General features: G+C 40.1%; 1 protein-coding gene across 1 annotated transcript; it reads right to left on the bottom strand.

Moving 5' to 3' along the window:
• Positions 1-238: 238 nt before the first annotated feature.
• On the bottom strand, positions 239-7692 carry hao2 (hydroxyacid oxidase 2 (long chain); the record flags this gene model as incomplete). The annotated part of the gene is made up of 7 exons (XM_084083845.1): positions 239-812; positions 1486-1555; positions 3140-3298; positions 4345-4566; positions 5038-5321; positions 6055-6206; positions 7562-7692. The coding sequence occupies 7 exons, from the start codon at positions 7690-7692 to the stop codon at positions 757-759; spliced, it is 1074 nt and encodes a 357-aa protein (XP_083939971.1). The 3' UTR covers positions 239-756.
• Positions 7693-17864: the final 10172 nt, after the last annotated feature.

The raw sequence follows: 17864 nt of genomic DNA, 5'->3' as shown, positions 1-17864 counted from the left end.
AATATCGCTAATGGTAACATTTATTTAATTTGTCGAATTTTGTATTGATATTGTATCAAATAGCAGCCAGTGCAGGAATCCTGCCAGGTCTTCATCTGCTCTGCATTAAGATCTTTCAAATAAATTCCTCTCAGGGCCAGAGAAAACACTGTAACAGCGCTGCAGCGAGTATTATTTACAGTATGAGGCATTGACTCCAGAAACATTAGGGAGCGCTAGAACAACACTTTATGTCAGCAGGCATTTATTCAAACACTCTCATTGCAGCAGTCATTTTGGAAAGGCTGTAAGTCACCAACCATTACAGCCTTTACAATCAAATAAAAATGTTCCACAGATTTAATGATAGATATACATTTTCTCTGATCAAAATGCCCAAAAAGTCAAAAATAAATCCATCATTGTTCACTTACTTAGTTTGCCACCAAAATCACCCCTCCCCTCCACCTCACAGACAGAACGTCAGCCCTCTATTCACTCTCACACTCGTGCACTCTTAGATAGATAGTGGATTATTAGCTACAAAGACTTGCACGTGTAGTGTCCATCTTATGAGCTTTTCATCCAAGGAACTCAGCTCAATGATAAAACAAAAAAAGCTGAAAGATTTTAATGATTTTAAGCTGAATAGCTCTTAATGTTTTGTAGATGAGTGTCTCTGTAGTATTGGACCGGGTCATCAGTAGACACAGGCCTGGCCAGTCATCCCTGTAGTTGTACTGTACTTCTCACTCAATGTCGCCCTCTACTGGTGCCTCAGAGTTTAGAGAACTGAATGAGGTTCCTGTTGATCTCAGCCACGTTCCTGCAACCTGTTTGAAAATGGTACAGATAGAGACATCATCACTTAAAACATAAGCAACAGGGTGACCTGCTGGTGCAGTGCAGTGGTGTTTTTTGGGGGGGTCCTGTTTATTTATTTATTTTTTACCTTCCCTACACATGTCTTAAAAACAAAATCCCTGATTTTTTTTTTTTAAATGCGACGCGTTGTCGCATTGTGAGGTTGTAGATGAAATGGGGCATAATGTATTTTTGTAAGTTTGGATCCAAGGGGAGACACCACATTTCTCCCTGTACACCTGATCCCTTTTCCATGTTATGATGTCCTTGGAAATTAAACTGACTCCCTACATGGCAAAATCTAAAGTGTAACCTCCAGAAAAAGGCCATTTTCATGTACCTGTTCACTTACTGTAGACTCACAAGAGTGTGGCATGCATTTAGAAGTGTGTCGTGTGTGTTTTGATATTATTATAGCATCATTGTTTGCGGAAATAGCTTGAACAGCCCTGTGACGGCTGTAAAAGCCCATTGTCATTTCTCAAATCACTTCTTGCCTTATATCTTTCAAATTCTATTCTTTCGAATAGAATTTCCTTGTAATTTGCAGGAATTGATGAACCACAGACTCTCCAGTCCCCAGCCTGCAGGCCACAGCATGGTTGCGTGTTGTGCAGAGTGTTTGTATTTAACGTGACTCACCAGACAGAGCCATGCACAGGCGGAACTCATCATTTAAGATCTGCAACACCTCTCGCACTCCCTCTTCACCCTGGAACGAGAAGGAGACAAACGCTCATTTCACTTGAAATGTGTGATGCAATCATATGAGGTGAAATCAGACTTCTTTTTACACCAAATTCTCACAAGGTTTAATGTTCAAGGTGGTCTTTAGTGTTATGTCTTTTGTTCGGCTCCTCAGACATTGTAGCAGCATTGTTAATAGTAATAATAAAAAATTAAAAAAACAAGCAAATAAAAAAGAGGAGGGGGAATTAAGAGAACAGTTTTGTTCTAGCACTTAAGGTGCTCGAAGGTGTTTTTACGCCAAGTTTGTTTCTACTCCTAGGTAATCAACATCTAATGTAAACATAATATGTGAGCATGCAGATGCCGTAAAGTGCCAGCGAGATTTGATGACACATGCGGCCATCATATAAGTCTTGGATGGCGGGAAGGTCACATCAGCTGGTGCGCTCGGCTGTCTGCACCATGACTGGTATTCCGTTTCTGCGTTCTGAGAAAGGGGTATGGTTCCATGCATTGTCTGTGGCAAGGTTGCGACCTCACTGCGACACAAGGGCAGAGCCAGTGAAATGCGGTGTGGAAAAAGTTGAGTAAAGTTCAACTTTATCGCTGAGGTTTGCGGCGAGACAAAGCGGCAACCTATCAGAAGTGGCATACAGTATACACAAGAAGGTGACGTGGATGTTTTGTACTTTGTGTACGCACCCATTGAACCCATGAAAACGCTTGCTGTTGATGTGAATTCAGCGTTGCTGACCTTTGTCTGTGACAAAGAAATATCTACCAACAGTGAAGACAATCTTTAACCAATTAATGATATACTTCGTTGACCGTAGTCCTCCAGGGGTCCATACTAGACTAGGCAAGTAGGCCCCCTCCTTTTTTCCCCTCTATACCAAATATCTTCACAGAAAATTGCCTATCTACAAGCTCACAGGCCATCGCAACGCAATGCAATGTGTTGTGAGCTTGTAGATAGGATATTTTTGGTGATTGTTTGCCCAAGAATTGGGACACTAGGGTTTACTTTAGGCTGTTCATTCTCTGTGATCTCGCAATCAGTAATTAGTAGACAAGACGGCCCACATCACACACTCCCTGTGGTTTCATTAAAGAGATAAGAGAGGCAGGCTCTGTTGAGGTCTTCATACGACACTTAAAAACACATGTATATAACCTAGTCTTTCTATCTATCTATCTATATCTATATTTATATTCTTTCTAGTACTATTTCTCACAAGTTTAAGTAATGTATTGATTTATTATGTGCTTTACTAAAGGATTTTAGCCGTGTTTTTCTTTCTTTGTTATTGCAAAGCACTTTGTTTTTCTTATTTGCTTACTCTCAATCTGTTTTCAGTTTTTCTTAGCTCTTTAATCTAGCAGACTTTGACCAGCATCATTTGTATGAAAGGTGCTGTTATTATTATTATTATTAATATTGTAAGTCATATCTGACCGTTTCTACATTTTGTAGTTGTCTAGTTAGTTGAATATGATTAGTGACAGAAATACTATTAGACTGTTTTAAACTCTAACTAAAATCATCACACACGCATGCACGCGCACGCGCACACACGCACATGCACACGCACACTGGCTGTGTTACCTTGTAGGCCAGACCCCATACGGCTGGTCTGCCAATGAACACACACTTGGCTCCCAAGGCCAGGGCCTTCAGCACGTCACTGCCTGTCCTGATGCCTCCGTCCAGATACACCTCGATCCGGCCCTGTACCGTGTCCACGATCTCAGACAGAGCATCTATCTGTAGAGAGAGAGAGAGAGAGAGACAGAGACAGAGAGAGAGATTTTTTTTTTTCATTATAAAAAATTAACCACTTAAACCCCATATGGTTGACCAGAGTTCCTCAGGGCTCTATAGCGTCTTTTCTGTTTTCTGTTATTGTATACACAGCAAGGCCAATATCTTCAGACACTGACTGTACAGCTGATGTATATCGGTGCATCCCTATCACCCGCAGTATCATAACCAGACGATGTAATCCAACATTATTTAACTCGACCTTTACCTAACCAAACCAAACCAAAATGAACCTAACATATCACCATGACAGCCAAATGTACAATCAATAGACTGTATGTTATCCTGTCTCTGTCTGTCCGTCTATTTAGGATCCCCACTAGCTGTTACACCACCTTCTTCCTGGGGTCCACAGAACAATATACAGTACAAACAACAAAGCTTAAGTGGTTAATCTGATTAATTGATTTTGTCCAAATCAATAAACAAATTATGTTTTTTTTTTTACATTTTAGATATAGCTGCTTAGGGTCTCAGTTTAAACTCCACGGACACAATGGCACATTGTCCCGCCGCAGCGATTGCATTTGTGACTATATCTACACCAGTGGCTCTCAAAGTGGGCCCCCGGGACCACAGGGGTCCTTGAGGGGATTCCATTGAAATATATGGCCCTATGCCATATTGGTTCCATTTGCAATCTACAATCTACTAGAAATATGTGCTCCTTGGAGCACATACCAGGACAGGTAGCTTATTGTGGGCCAGCAATGTTTCTTGGCATTCGGATGATGATTGCCGTGATTGTAATGATTTGAGGCATTTTGTTCAAAATGGGCCACTATTTTGGACAAAATCTGTAGGGGTAATATTTAAAAAATGCAATAAGCCGGCCTCCTGGTGGCCTCCTGGCGGCCTCCTGGTGCCACCATCAGGCCGATTTGGAAAAAAATTAGGGTGGCATTTCTTGCTTGAGACAATTAACACCAAAGCTTTGTCTGTTTAGACGCAAGAAAGAGTATAGTGCTACTGCAAGGGGGTTATCTGACCGTGGCGGGTCCTCCGTCCAGCTGCCGGCCTCCGTGGTTGGACACGATGATCCCCTGGACGCCGTGCTCCACGGCCAGCTCGGCGTCCTCCTTGGTGAGGATGCCCTTGATGATGATGGGCAGACGGGTGAGAGACTGCAGCCAGTAGACGTCCTTCCAGCTGATGGAGGGGTCCAGGGTGTTGGCAGGGATCCCGTACTCCTCGGCGTTCGTTGCCTCTTGCTTTTACAGGGACAGGCAGGACACATGGAATGCTGAGAAATGCAGTTTTACTAAGATTTCTTTACTTAACCACTTGGACCCTAAAGCATCCCTAGCATAGATTTGCTAGACTGCTATTTTCAGTTAAAGGAATAGTTCACCCCCAAAATGACTCCTACCGGAACCACTGCCTACCAGTCCGCTTGGTCATCAAATTATTTGCTTAGAAATGCAAAAAAACAAAAAAATATCCACGAATTCAAGTCACCATGGGGTGACTAATCGATAGGAAAAAAAGGTTGTTTTTTTTTGGGGTGAACTATCCCTTTAAGATATTTAGTATCGCACGAAAATAGGAGAGTGCATAGTACGGAGCCCGGTGGTACTTCGGCCAACTAGGGCTTAAGTGGTTAAGTAAAAGTAGAAATACTTCTACATCGGTAATAAAAAAAGAAAACGTAAAACGCTTAGTGCTCCACTACAGTATAATACCTGGAACATGCCGTCAAAGTTCTTGACCTTGAGGTGCGGCGGCAGCTTGAACTGGTTGCGGATGTCGTTGCGGCGCTTCCCGGTGTAGGGCACGTCCACGGTGAGCACCAGGGCCTTGTAGCCCAGCGCCTCCACGCGGTGCACGATCTGCTCCGACAGCTTCCGGTCGCGGTACACGTACAGCTGGAACCAGCGGTAGCCGTTGGGCGCCGCCGCCACGATCTCCTCCACCGAGCAGGTGGAGTAGGTGCTGCTGATGTAGCAGGTGTTCACCGCCTCTGAGGCTGTTTTTTTGGGGGGGAGGAAAAGGAGATGGAGGGTGTGTGTTGGGGCGGGGGGTTAAGGATAGGGTAAGTGGAAGAGATTTGTTTTTGGTGAGGGTTACTGTCATACTGTGCAACGTTCATTTTAGTAGTCTTTTGGCGCATTCCTCTGGTAGCTCCGTTGTCATTACAACGTCTTCCTATGGTCCGTTAGGAGCTGTGGTGTAAAAGTACAAGTACTCAAGTACTGTACTTAATTAGAATGTTGAGGTATTTTTACTTTACTAGAGTATATCCAATTTTCAGTACTTTTACTTCTGCTCCACTACATCTGAGAAGCAAATATTATACTTTTACTCCACTACAATTATTTGAAAACTTACAAAACATACATTAACCACTTCAGCCCTATATATATTTCGGCCTTTTTTAAATAGCCGATCTACAAGTGTAGATCTGCTATTTTCAAAAGTTTGTTATACATTTTATACATTAGAAAACTTGTGAAATGGGACATTCTGTACTTAATACTTTTGGCACTTTAAGTACATTTTGATACCAATACTTTTGTACTTTTACTCATGCAAATTTTTGCAGTATTGATACTTTTACTTAAGTAAAACATTTGAGTACTTTTTCCACCACTGGTAGGAGTGCTAACAGACCATAGACAGCATGCACTCAGTTAAACAAAGTACAGTACTGTACAAGTGAACACAAATGCTCGCTCTCGTTCTCTCTCTCACTCTCTCACCCCTGGCTGTGGCCACCTCTCCTTCATGCCAGGCCAGACAGTGGAAGGCGGTTGGCGCAATGCCGACTGGGAAGCTGATCTCTGTTCCCTGCACTGTGGTCCTGGTGTCACTCACCGACACGTCCCGCAGGATGCGTGGCCTCAGACGGATCCTGAACCAGGGAGGGAAACAGATATAGCATGAAGTAGTAGAGCAGTGGATCTAAACGTTTTCAGGCCACAACCCTCCAAAATAATCATATTTGAACTGAGGACCCCCCACCCTGACAAGCACTTGGAATTGTAGGAGTTGAGGCATTCAATTTAGTTTGACTCGGTTCCACAGATGAATATTGTTAGCTTGTAGATCATCTATTTTCAAAACTTTTGCTTTGTTCTAATATTATTTGACAATTGGGCAATGTTTGACCAGTTTTTATCGTATAGTTTGTTGATTACTTTTGATGTAGTCTTTGTCTTTTTCTTTTCCCTCTTTTTTTTTGTTGAGCTATTAAAAGGTCTTAAAGTCCTTAAATTGTCACTTCACTGTCATCAGGGGACCCCCCAAAATCATGTTGGGACCCTCCTAGAGGTTCCGACTCACAGGTTGAGAACCACTGTAGTAGAGTACCAAACCATGTAAGAACAAAACACTTGCAATAGCTGACCTACAAGCTCACAACGTGACGCGATGTGAGTGTGTAGATCAGCTATTTTCAGAGAAGAGATCTACCAGACCTAGTATTGAGCCCAGGGGGACCCCGGTCAACTGAGTATATAGGGTTTAAGGGGATACGTGCTAGTACCACATTTTAGTGCAAAAAGGTTACTATACAATAGTTCTAAATGGATAAATTAGCACAGAACGTCACTGTGTATTAAGTTATTGTTCTTGGCTGAGGTAATATTATATAATATATAGTTTTATAAATGTGAAAACTCTACCCATTTTCAGCCATGAGAGTCATTTTTACTCACACTGAGTTAAATGAACACTTGATTTGTTCACCTTTCAAAGTTTGGTTTTGGTCAGTTTGTAGGGCAGTGAACACTTATTATGGGGTGTATATAAATGGTTAAATAATGAATGTGTTTAGTAATCTTGAAGCCCTTGAATAACGCAGTGAGAGTATCCCTGAACTTGTGTATCTCTAATTGTTTTCATGTCCTTGGGTGTGCACCTGTTCCTCACCATTTTGTTTATCAGCAGACAGACGCTGCTGCTAAGATGTGTTCTGTTGAGGGTCATTCAACCGCTCCACACAACGTTCTAATGCTTAAATCTATGCTCCGTCATATGATGGCAGCATGCAATGGAAATGGCAGACCTAAGAGCTCACATCACGTTGCCGATGCGGCATGTTGTGAGCTGCTTGTCAGCTATTTTCAGCGTGAGACACTGCCATAACATTATAAATTGGGTCTTATTTTTATCTTGTCAAAACAATTTGGTCTTTTGTATGTTATTGCTATATGAATCTTTACGTCTTTACTGTACCTTCTTAAATACTGTAAATGTTTACCTTACCGTTTGTAAGCCACCAGATTATCATCCCTGGTGCAGCACTCGTCTGCTCCCGCGGCATAGTAATCCCAGGTTGCCTTGGACAGATGTGACTTTGCGTACTCTTCAAAGTCTGTGAGGCATACCATAGACATCTCTGCACAGCGACCACCCTCTCTGTAGACGCAGAACACAGAGCTTTTAGTACAGACTGCCAGTGATTGCAAAAGTACTAATTTTTTTTTACTTAAAAGTATCAATACCGCAATCTAGAAATTACTCTGTAAAAGTCCGGTTACAAGTAAAAGTCCGGAATTCAAAATTTACTTGAGAAGAGTAAAAGTACAAAAGTATTGGCATGAAAATGTATTTAAAGTACCAAAAGTAGAAAGCACTCCTTATGCAGAATGTCCCATTTCACAAGTTTTCAAATGTATTAAAATCTTTTGAAAATAGCAGATCTACAAGCTCACAATGCGTCGCACCGCAACGCATTGTGAGCTTGTAGATTTTTCAAATGGCTATTTTCAAATGGCCGAAATGTACAGTATATAGGGCGGAAGTGGTTAGTGTATGTTTTGTGATAATAATCAAAATCTACAAAGTTGCTAGTATCTAAAGTTTTCAAATAATTGTAGTGGAGTAAAAGTACAATATTTGCCTCTGAGATGTAGTGGAGTAGAAGTTAAAGTACAGAAAATTGGAAATACTCCAGTAAAGTAAAAATACCTCAACATTACTCTTAAGTACAGTACTTGAGTAAATGTACTTAGTTACTTTAAACCACTGCAAACTGCTGTCAGGAATGCAGTTAAGCTCAGCCCAATAGTGCAGGAATGAGCAGGCATGAATTGTATGGCAAAACAGGTTCACTAGATCAATGGTTCTCAAACATTTTCACGTCAAGGGCCCCAAAACTTTTAGGTATTTGGCCACAACCCCCCTTTTGAAAAGATGTTGTGCCAGGCACCCCCATAAGAGAAACTGTGTCAATTTGTTTAAAAAATATCCAATAAATACAATTGAGCTTAAGTGGTTAAACTGTTCCTCAATTTGCTGGGGACCCCTTGGAACCACCTCAAGGACCACTGGGGGTCCCCGTACCCTACTTTGAGAAGCACTACACTACATAACAGGCTGAGCGTATGAACACGACACACAGGCACAGATACAGGCAGGATTCAGACAATAATTGTCAGAACAACAGGCTACATAAACACACTGACAGAAACAGATGATCAGACAAACACTCTACATAGTATAGCTTTAAGAAAGTAACAGCCATAGAACTGTATCTCTGACCAATGTTGAGAAACTTCGTCAGTTGAATTATTACACTGTTGAGAAGAGAGCACAATAATATCTCTTTTCGGTGTTAGACATCATAAACACTATCGATGTTAGTTCACAAACTCCTCAACGATTAAGGATTAACCTATGTAACCCTGTACAACAAAGCTGTACATTTGAAGAATAAATCAATAAATGAATAAACAACAAGTCCTTCTAGATGGTTTGGTGCACAGCAGTATTACCAAAGCAAGGCAAATTTATTTGTATAGCACATTTCACAAGGCAATGCAAAGTGCTTTAGATTAAACATTAAGCTTTAAGACATAAAGACACAGAGCAAAATAAACACATTATGAAAGGACATTTGAAAACAATAAAATTAGTAAATAAATAACCCTCAATAAAAGGCAGGAAGGTTTTTAGCTTTGATTTAAAAGAACTGAGAGTTGTAGCAGACCTGCAGTTTTCTGGGAGAGTTTATTCCAGAAACTGAAGAGTACCAAAGAGTTTCCCAAACTTAAAACTTGAAGAAGTTGTGGAATGTAGACCAATATACAACTTAGATCTGGTTTAAGTTTTTAAAACATTTTAAAATGCCTCTTTACTACTCTTTGTATGATCCCCTAAAATAATGTGGTAGAGCAGCTTTGTGAATGACGTAGTCAGCCTGGGCCATAAGTTCATCTGCTGTGTTGGAAGAATGTACTCTGAACTCCATTATTGATTAACATTAAATCAGCTAAAACCTACCACATCCAGAATGGAGAAGAAAAATAGGTGGTAAAAGCCCCATAACAACACTAGATCAACTGGTTTCAGACACATTTCAGGATGTTTGGGAATAAAAAAGAGGTTTTGTTTTAAGCGACTCACCAGTTAGGCATCCACACTTTTGCGTTTTTTCCCCACCCCTAATTATTATTTTTAACAGAAATAAACCCTTGTGTCCATGGCAATCTACGTGTTCCCCGTTTTAGCTTTTGTGTGGGTCAGAATCAAACCTTCAGAGAGATGGGTGCTAACTGTGTGTGTGTGTGTGTGTGTGTGTGTGTGTGTGTGTGTGTGTGTGTGTGTGTGTGTGTGTGTGTGTGTGTGTGTGTGTGTGTGTGTGTGTGTGTGTGTGTGTGTGTGTGTGTGTGTGTGTGTGTGTGTGTGTGCGCGTGTGCATGTGCGTGCGTGCGTGCATGTGACCTGTGCATGAACCCTACTCTTATTGTGTTTACACCGGCTGGAAAGTGCTGATGGGGATGACAGCCATGAGCACAAGAGGCACACATGTACAAGAGACCATAGTATGTTATACTATGACAATACTGTACTGTATATACATGTATATACAAGGGACCATAGTATGACATGTTATATTATGTCAATATACTGTATTTATGTATATTCAAGAGACCATACATAGTATGACATGTTATACTATGACAATATACTGTATATACATGTACTGTATGTACAGTACAAGAGACCAAAGGATGACATGTTACACTATGCCAATGTATAGTATGTATGACATACTGACTATTTGTATGATTTCAAAACTCTACTTCTTCTCCGATCTATTTCTACTATTATATTTTATAATGGTAAAAAATATATGTAATGGTAAGAGACTGACCAAGGTCGACAGTACGGTACATTCAGTACAGTATACTACTATTACTATTACTATTAATAATACTATAACACTCTAGTGTACTCACCGATTACAACTTGTAATGCTCATTCTCTTTCAACAGAACTTCACTCCTGGTAGAGTCATAACCTGAAGAAAGAACAAAAAGGTAGACCACTTTTATTACTATCACATTACTTGTACTATTATTACTGTACTTATATTGTTACTATATTATAAGAGCTACTTCAGTCAGAAGAGCTTTTAGGATACCGCTGCTGCTGCAAGAAAGATTACAAAAGAGGTCAATCAGTTTGATTTCCTTTGATAATACTATTACTGTACCTTCCACTTACTTATTACTAACAGGCCTACTACTACTGTTGTTGTTATTATTATTATTACTACTGTTGCTGTTACAACAACTATACTTCTACTACTACATTTACATTTACATTTACATTTACATTACTGTAGTACTTCCTATACTACTACCATTTGCAGTACATTAGTACAGTACCTCTACTGCTACACTACTACTGCTACTACTGGCTACTCATGACTACTTCTACTACTATTTCTACTGCTAAGAATAAACCCAAGGTCACTTGAGGACCCATGGCCCTATCGCCTTGAATGAACCATAATTCATAACCCCTTTCCTTGGCAGCAGCACAACATGAAACGGGAAACTATTTCTAATGATATACTTTGGATATTAATAAAGAGGCGTTTGAGCCAGGGGATTATCTTGGAATATTATCAAAGTTAATATTCCAAAACACGCTCTCCCCTTTTAGAACTTCAAACCCAGAACGGTTGTATTATATTCTCCCGCTGAACTGGTGAAAATGAGTTTGGGCTGTGGTGCTGTATGTATGCCAAAGCTGTTGAACTCTGAACACTTGAGGGCAGTACAATACCAAAGGAAAGTTCCCTTTTCAAATGGAACTTCACCTGCAGTGTCTCCAGAAGTAGGTACAATGTAAGCCTAAACCTGTGTGTGTGTGTGTGTGTGTGTGTGTGTGTGTGTGTGTGTGTGTGTGTGTGTGTGTGTGTGTGTGTGTGTGTGTGTGTGTGTGTGTGTGTGTGTGTGTGTGTGTGTGTGTGTGTGTGTGTGTGTGTGTGTGTGTGTGGTGAATGTGTAGGCCTACTGCAGAAAAAAAAAACATCCATACGTATGACCACTGAGGGAAGTTCTGGTACACATAGATGATAGCACATACAAATACGCATATGGACTTATGTGAGCATTGCTAAATAAATGCATAGCATTTTTCAGAAATAGCATTATTATGTAAATATATTGTATAATTATTTCAAGATAGATTTCTAATATATTATTTTAATGGGAGGTACAAGAGCATAGGCAAAATGTTTCCTAATGTTGTCCTATCAGCATGAAAAATCACCAGATAAATATACACAAAACTATAAGATTGTTTTGTATTGTGACTGTTAGCCCCCTGCATTCATGTATACAAAGGATATCTTAATCTAATTATTGTGTTTATTGTCGAACACGATATTGACTCAGTAGATTAAGTCAGAATATTTTGGTTTATTTTATTGTGATTAATAACTAATTGTTTTGCAATCGACCTACTGATTCACATGTTTCTTTAGATACAAAAATGGAACTAACAAAATAAAAAGTTGTTAAACAACTCTTAGTTTAACTTTTAGTTGTTTAACTAAAATTGTCATTAAATATTTCAGTAGCCAATTAGATTTCAGAGTTGTACTTGTGTTCCCACCTTGTTGCCATGACAACAAAGTAAAAGCCATATATGACTATTACTAAACTAGATATCTGCTCCAGAGATAAATTGTGATTAAAGATGCCAACAGACAATAATTTAAGGCCTTTTTGACTTGTGTGTGTATAAAAGCATTAAAACAACAACCCTTTATATTTGTTATTGATAATAATTGTGTGTATGTTATGAAGGATTCGGGTTAGTTAGTCTACAGAAGCAAATATAAAAAGAATTCTAATTTGACAAACTGACAAAAAAAAAAAAAACATTATTTTTGCCTGTAGTACGTGGCCAGATATAAAATGTATTTTATATCTGGTAAAAAAAAAAAAAACCTGGTACCTCTTACATTTTATGTTTACCGTCCTTTTTTAGGGTTAAAATGTAATGCTGTTTTGAATAAATCATAAATAATTTCATATGAATTAATATGAATTAATATAAAATGAATATACCATAATATATTATGTAATATAATATTTGTGGGTGAAAAAAACAAACTAAACCTTAAATGTCGTTTTTGTGGCAATTACACTGTTTAAAAATGGAAAACTAAACGACATTCATGTACAGGGTTTAGTGTAGTCAGTGAAGCAGTACAGTCATGAATTGATTTCTCCAATCAAAAATGTAATATTTTAAACACATAATCAAAGTAAGTACTTGTCTAGGCTGTGATCGTATGGTTGTAAGTCATTTGGACGGCTCAATTTCAATGGCTGCTGAGAGCACATTGTCCAACTCTGAACTTCTAGAATAACTGCTGCATGTTATTTATCCAAGAAAATATCTATGTTTGTGTATCTTTCTCAAGAGTTCAGTATTGAACACAATCATTTCAGCAACATTGAAAATATTCTTGATCACTCTTTGTCGAACTGGAAGCAATTATATCGTCTCTGTGGGGTGGAAACCTCATATGTCCCGTCCAAAACCTTTCAGGATTCAAAAAAAAAAATAGCAGATCGACAAACTCAAAGCGGGTCGCTTCGCACTGCGTTTCAAGCTTGTAGATCTGCTATTTTTGATACTTTTGTATGACGCCTGTAGTATGATCAAGTTGGGTGTTAATTTACAAAAAAAACACAAAAAGCATGGAGATGAGAGGTTTCTGCCCGACAGCAACGTTATACTGTAGATGTACTTTTTTAACAGCGATATCGTCATGACATGGCTGCCGTTTAAACTGGTAGAAAAAAAGAAAAAAGACAGCTGAGCAACACACACTGTCGCTGTATTCACTCACACACACACTCACACTCACACTCACACACACACACACACACACACACACACACACACACACACACACACACACACACACACACACACACACGCACACGCACACACGCACACACACACACGCCGACCTCAGTGGAATCGAGCAACGGTTATGACCGTTTGGAATGAAATCAATCAGGGGGGGGGGGTTGATTCTTACCTTGACCGGTCGTAGTTTCGTTGGCCTACGTGGGCTGTAGGACCCTCCTCTGAAATGACACGCGTTTAGCACGCATGGGAACCGTGTCAGGGAGGGCTGCCTGGGCCCTGCGACCCTCCCATTGGGACATAGCCTTTTTGGTTGCAAAAACCTTTTGATCCGCCCACAGACAGTGGCTGAACACAAGCTATAAGCTAAGCCTCTCTGTCAGCACTCTGGGCCCCCTGCCCTTCTCTTTGTGATAAAAGCATGGGGTGGGGGGGGTGGCATAGTAACACCGCGCTCGCATCAATTGTTTGTTGTGCGAGTGTACACAGTAAAAATCCTCAGTGTTAATTTAACCCAGAGAGTGTACAAAATGTAAGCTGATGGGGTCCATTTGTAGCTACCAATGAAATGAGTAAATGAAACGCTGAGGGTTTTACTGTGTACAGGGGCAGGCAATGCACGGTACAGACAGGGTGTGTGTCTCGTGTGCGATCGACTGTAGGTGTGTCTGTATTTTGTGAGCGAGCCTGTGTGTGTGTGTGTGTGTGTGTGTGTGTGTGTGTGTTTGTATTATGTATGTATACTTGTGAGGACCAAGTATAGTAGAATTTGAAGAAACATACATTGTGAGGACCGTTTTCCTGGTCCTCACAAGACAAATGGTTGTTTTATAGTTAAAAAAAACATTTTCAGAGATACGTTTACAATTAGAAAAACATTCAGGTTAGGATTAGACATTTAGAGGTTAGGTTTAGGGATTGGAATTAGAGTTAAACATGATTTATACTTAGTTGCGCGCCATGTGTCATGCATCGAAAAACAGCCGATCTATAAGCTCACAACGCGTCGCAGCGCGACGCGTTGTGGGCTTGTAGATCTGCTGTTTCGGCTTTAGGCTTGCGGTTAAAATGGCAATTATTATTTTTAAATGGCATTCATAACATGGCTGTCCTAAAGTGTTGATGTCCTCACAAGTAGAGTAATACAAACGTGTGTGTGTGTGTGTGTGTGTGTGTGTGTGTGTGTGTGTGTGTGTGTGTGTGTGTGTGTGTGTGTGTGTGTGTGTGTGTGTGTGTGTGTGTGTGTGTGTGTGTGTGTGTGTGTGTGTGTGTGTGTGTGTGTGTGTGTGTTTGTGTGTGTGCTGGCTCTCAACAGATGAGGTCTACTCCGGGGTGTAGATATTAATATCTCCCGTCCACAGTTTCATACTTAAAACTTTGTTCTGTAAGTTTCTGTGACGCCTGAACGTAACTGAATAAACACAAGCTCTTAATCATGATAAATGATCACCCTCTGGGTTTTTTCTTTTCTTTACTCTTTTTTTTTCAAGAGAGCCCAGCAAAATCCGTAGTATTAGTTTAACCCTGAGAATGCAAAAATGGACACCAAGGTCTCAGCAAGTACGTTTGGCCTCAGACCAATGTTTTTCCTATCCCATTAGATGGCGGGCGAGACCATCATCTATAGGTAATTTAATTGTGACAGACAAACCGTCTTATATAGAATGATTACTATCGCTATTAAAGTTAATAAATAAAGATTTCTATGGCATAACTGCTTACTGATAGAAATGTGCGTGTAATCACATTTCACAGGTGCAGATAGAAATGCTTGTGTAAGCAAGTTTGTGCTGACCACATCCTTGAATGTTGCACTTAGAGGGCATTTTAGGCAAGGCAACGCAAGTTTATTTGTATAGCAGATTTCAACAGCAAGGCAATTTAAAGTGCTTTACATAAAACATGAAGGATTTAGACTGAGTGTAAAAGAGACAAATAGTCTTTTGCAAGTGTAAAATAACATTTTATATGGAGACAGTCTTCCTTTTCAAACAGAGAAGAACACAAGCTCTTTCATGGAACAGGAGATCTTTGGTTGTTCAACCCAAGGGGCAAGGCTGAGATATTTACTATGAGGCCAACCCGGATGTTTAGTAAATGTCCAGCGAGAGGCGCTGTTTCACCCGTGCCGACCTGTGAGTTCAGAAAGAATTTATTTTAACGCAAGCCGATGGGTTTTTACCAACTTTCAGACTCGATTTTCTTACTGTAATAAAAATTGTCATAAATTCTATATGCTTCCAGTCGCTAGTTTAAAGTCTCCTTTCAATCATCAGGATATGCATTTTGCTAAATTATGGTTCTATTTATTATAAAATTGACGATAAAGTAGGCTATTCTCTAGGAGGGGCGGGATGATTTGATTGACACGCTACACAACCAATAGCATTCATTCCCCGCCCCCCGCTCTTGATTGACAAGTTACCCAACCAATAATGGTCTGAACTCATTCTGACGCGTAGTGAAAGATGGCGGACCAACAGTCTGCAGCAAAGGATTCATTTTCGGTCTGTAGAAAGCAGCGGAGGGGGTTTGTCCATCTCATTTATACAGTCTATGGTTCAACCTCTCTTACAGAAAGATATGGAGAGAAGCAGTGAAACACGTTTAACGTGAAACATTTATTTAAACGCATGATGATGACTACTCATTCTGTGTGCTCAGCTTTGTCAATCTTGACTTGACGTTTGGATAACATACATACAGTATCATCCAGGAATTATAACTGCATATCTGTACATGAAAATCAATACATAAATAAAATAAAAATGAGAATTTACTCATTTAATTGAAAGGTATATATTTATAATTTATTTATAGTTTGTTTTTAGTTTTTTTCCCCCATTTTTCTCCCCAATTTTGCCGTTATGCCAATTAATTCCTCCCCACACACATTTCTGTGTTGTCACTGCTGTTGTGAGGAGCCCCCACCTGGAGGACATAGAGCCTTCGTCCCACTCCTCCCGCCCAACACTCCCTGCTGACAGGTGCCGCCCCAGTCCGTAGGAGTACGTGCAATGACAATTCTCACCATCCCCGCCCGGCTTCCCTCCCCCGAACACAGGCCACTTGAGTTTGTGTCGACAAAGCATGCACCACAGTGGTATTTTTTAAATAGATTATATAGAATAAGCATATTATTTTTATTATAGAGTAGTACAGACTGTTTTACCAAAAACAAAAGAAAAGAAAGCCATGTAAGCAATATATATAACAAATGGCACGGTTTTGAATTGAACATGAGCTCTTATTTGAGCCCAGGCGTACTTCCATGGTGTTAATATGAACCGCAGCAAGGGCCCGTTCTGCATCTCTTCTCCGACCCAACACATGGCTGGAGGGCCCACCGTCCCCATGGGCCCCCCACCCCCAAAGGGGTCCTTGAGGGGGTTCCAGGGGGTCCCCAGCTACATTTGTTAATACATTTCAACCCCTTTATCCATATTTTATACATTAGCTATTCAAAAAATAGCAGCTGTTAGCTCACAGCTTGTCACTTCAAAAAAAATGCATTTTTTACACAAATCTTCTCTTCTGGGGGTCCCTGGGACAAAACATTTTCAGATGTGGGTCCACGCACGGCCACATATAATATCAATAAATATCTTGGCATGAAAAAGTTTGAGAACCACTGACCTGTGTAACCTTATCGCCTGCACCATACTCATGCCCCTGGAGCAGCCTATAAGTTAGCTAAACTTTATCCACTTAAACCCTGTATACTTTATTGACCGGAGTCCCCCAAGGGTCCATAGGCCCCCTGCTTTTTTCACCTCTACAGCAAATGCATTTGGGGAAAATAGCATATCTACGAGCTCTTTGTAGATCGCACGTTGTTTCCATCAGAATAAGGGCGCTAAGATTAATGTTAGCAAGAGAAAAATGTCATCCAAATTTCTAAAGAGGAAAGTTGACAGTAGGGCTGCAACCATCGATTAATTTATTAGTGAATATTCTATCGATTACTTTATTTACACATTATATTTTATATGTTTGTCACACAATGGTGTAGTGTGAAAATAGCTGTCTACAAGTTCAGAACGTTGTGAGCTTCTCATATTTTCACTATTTTAGATTTTTTTTTACTCATGGCCTATAATGACTTGACCAAAAATAGGGATTGATTATTAATCGATTAAATCGCTTAGCTCGATTAACTTTTGCACCCCTAGTTGACAGTGAAAACAGGGCAGTCAAAAAGAATGTGTTCATCTTACCCAGTTTCATCAATCCAACACTGAGCCCTATCTATTGATTCCACTGTGAGGGGATCAGGCCCACAGTGCCTCCTGCTGCCTGATTCATGTGCCTGTCATTCACTCTTAACATGGATACACGTATATCATTGCTGTCGGGCAGAAACCTCTTATCTTCATATTTTAAC

The sequence above is a fragment of the Gymnoscopelus microlampas genome (genome assembly GCF_963454915.1).
Source record: "Gymnoscopelus microlampas genome assembly, chromosome: 17".
NCBI classification, from domain to species: Eukaryota; Metazoa; Chordata; class Actinopteri; order Myctophiformes; family Myctophidae; genus Gymnoscopelus; species Gymnoscopelus microlampas.
Note: the sequence above shows the minus strand (reverse complement) of the source record. Positions and strands in the feature narration are given on the sequence as shown.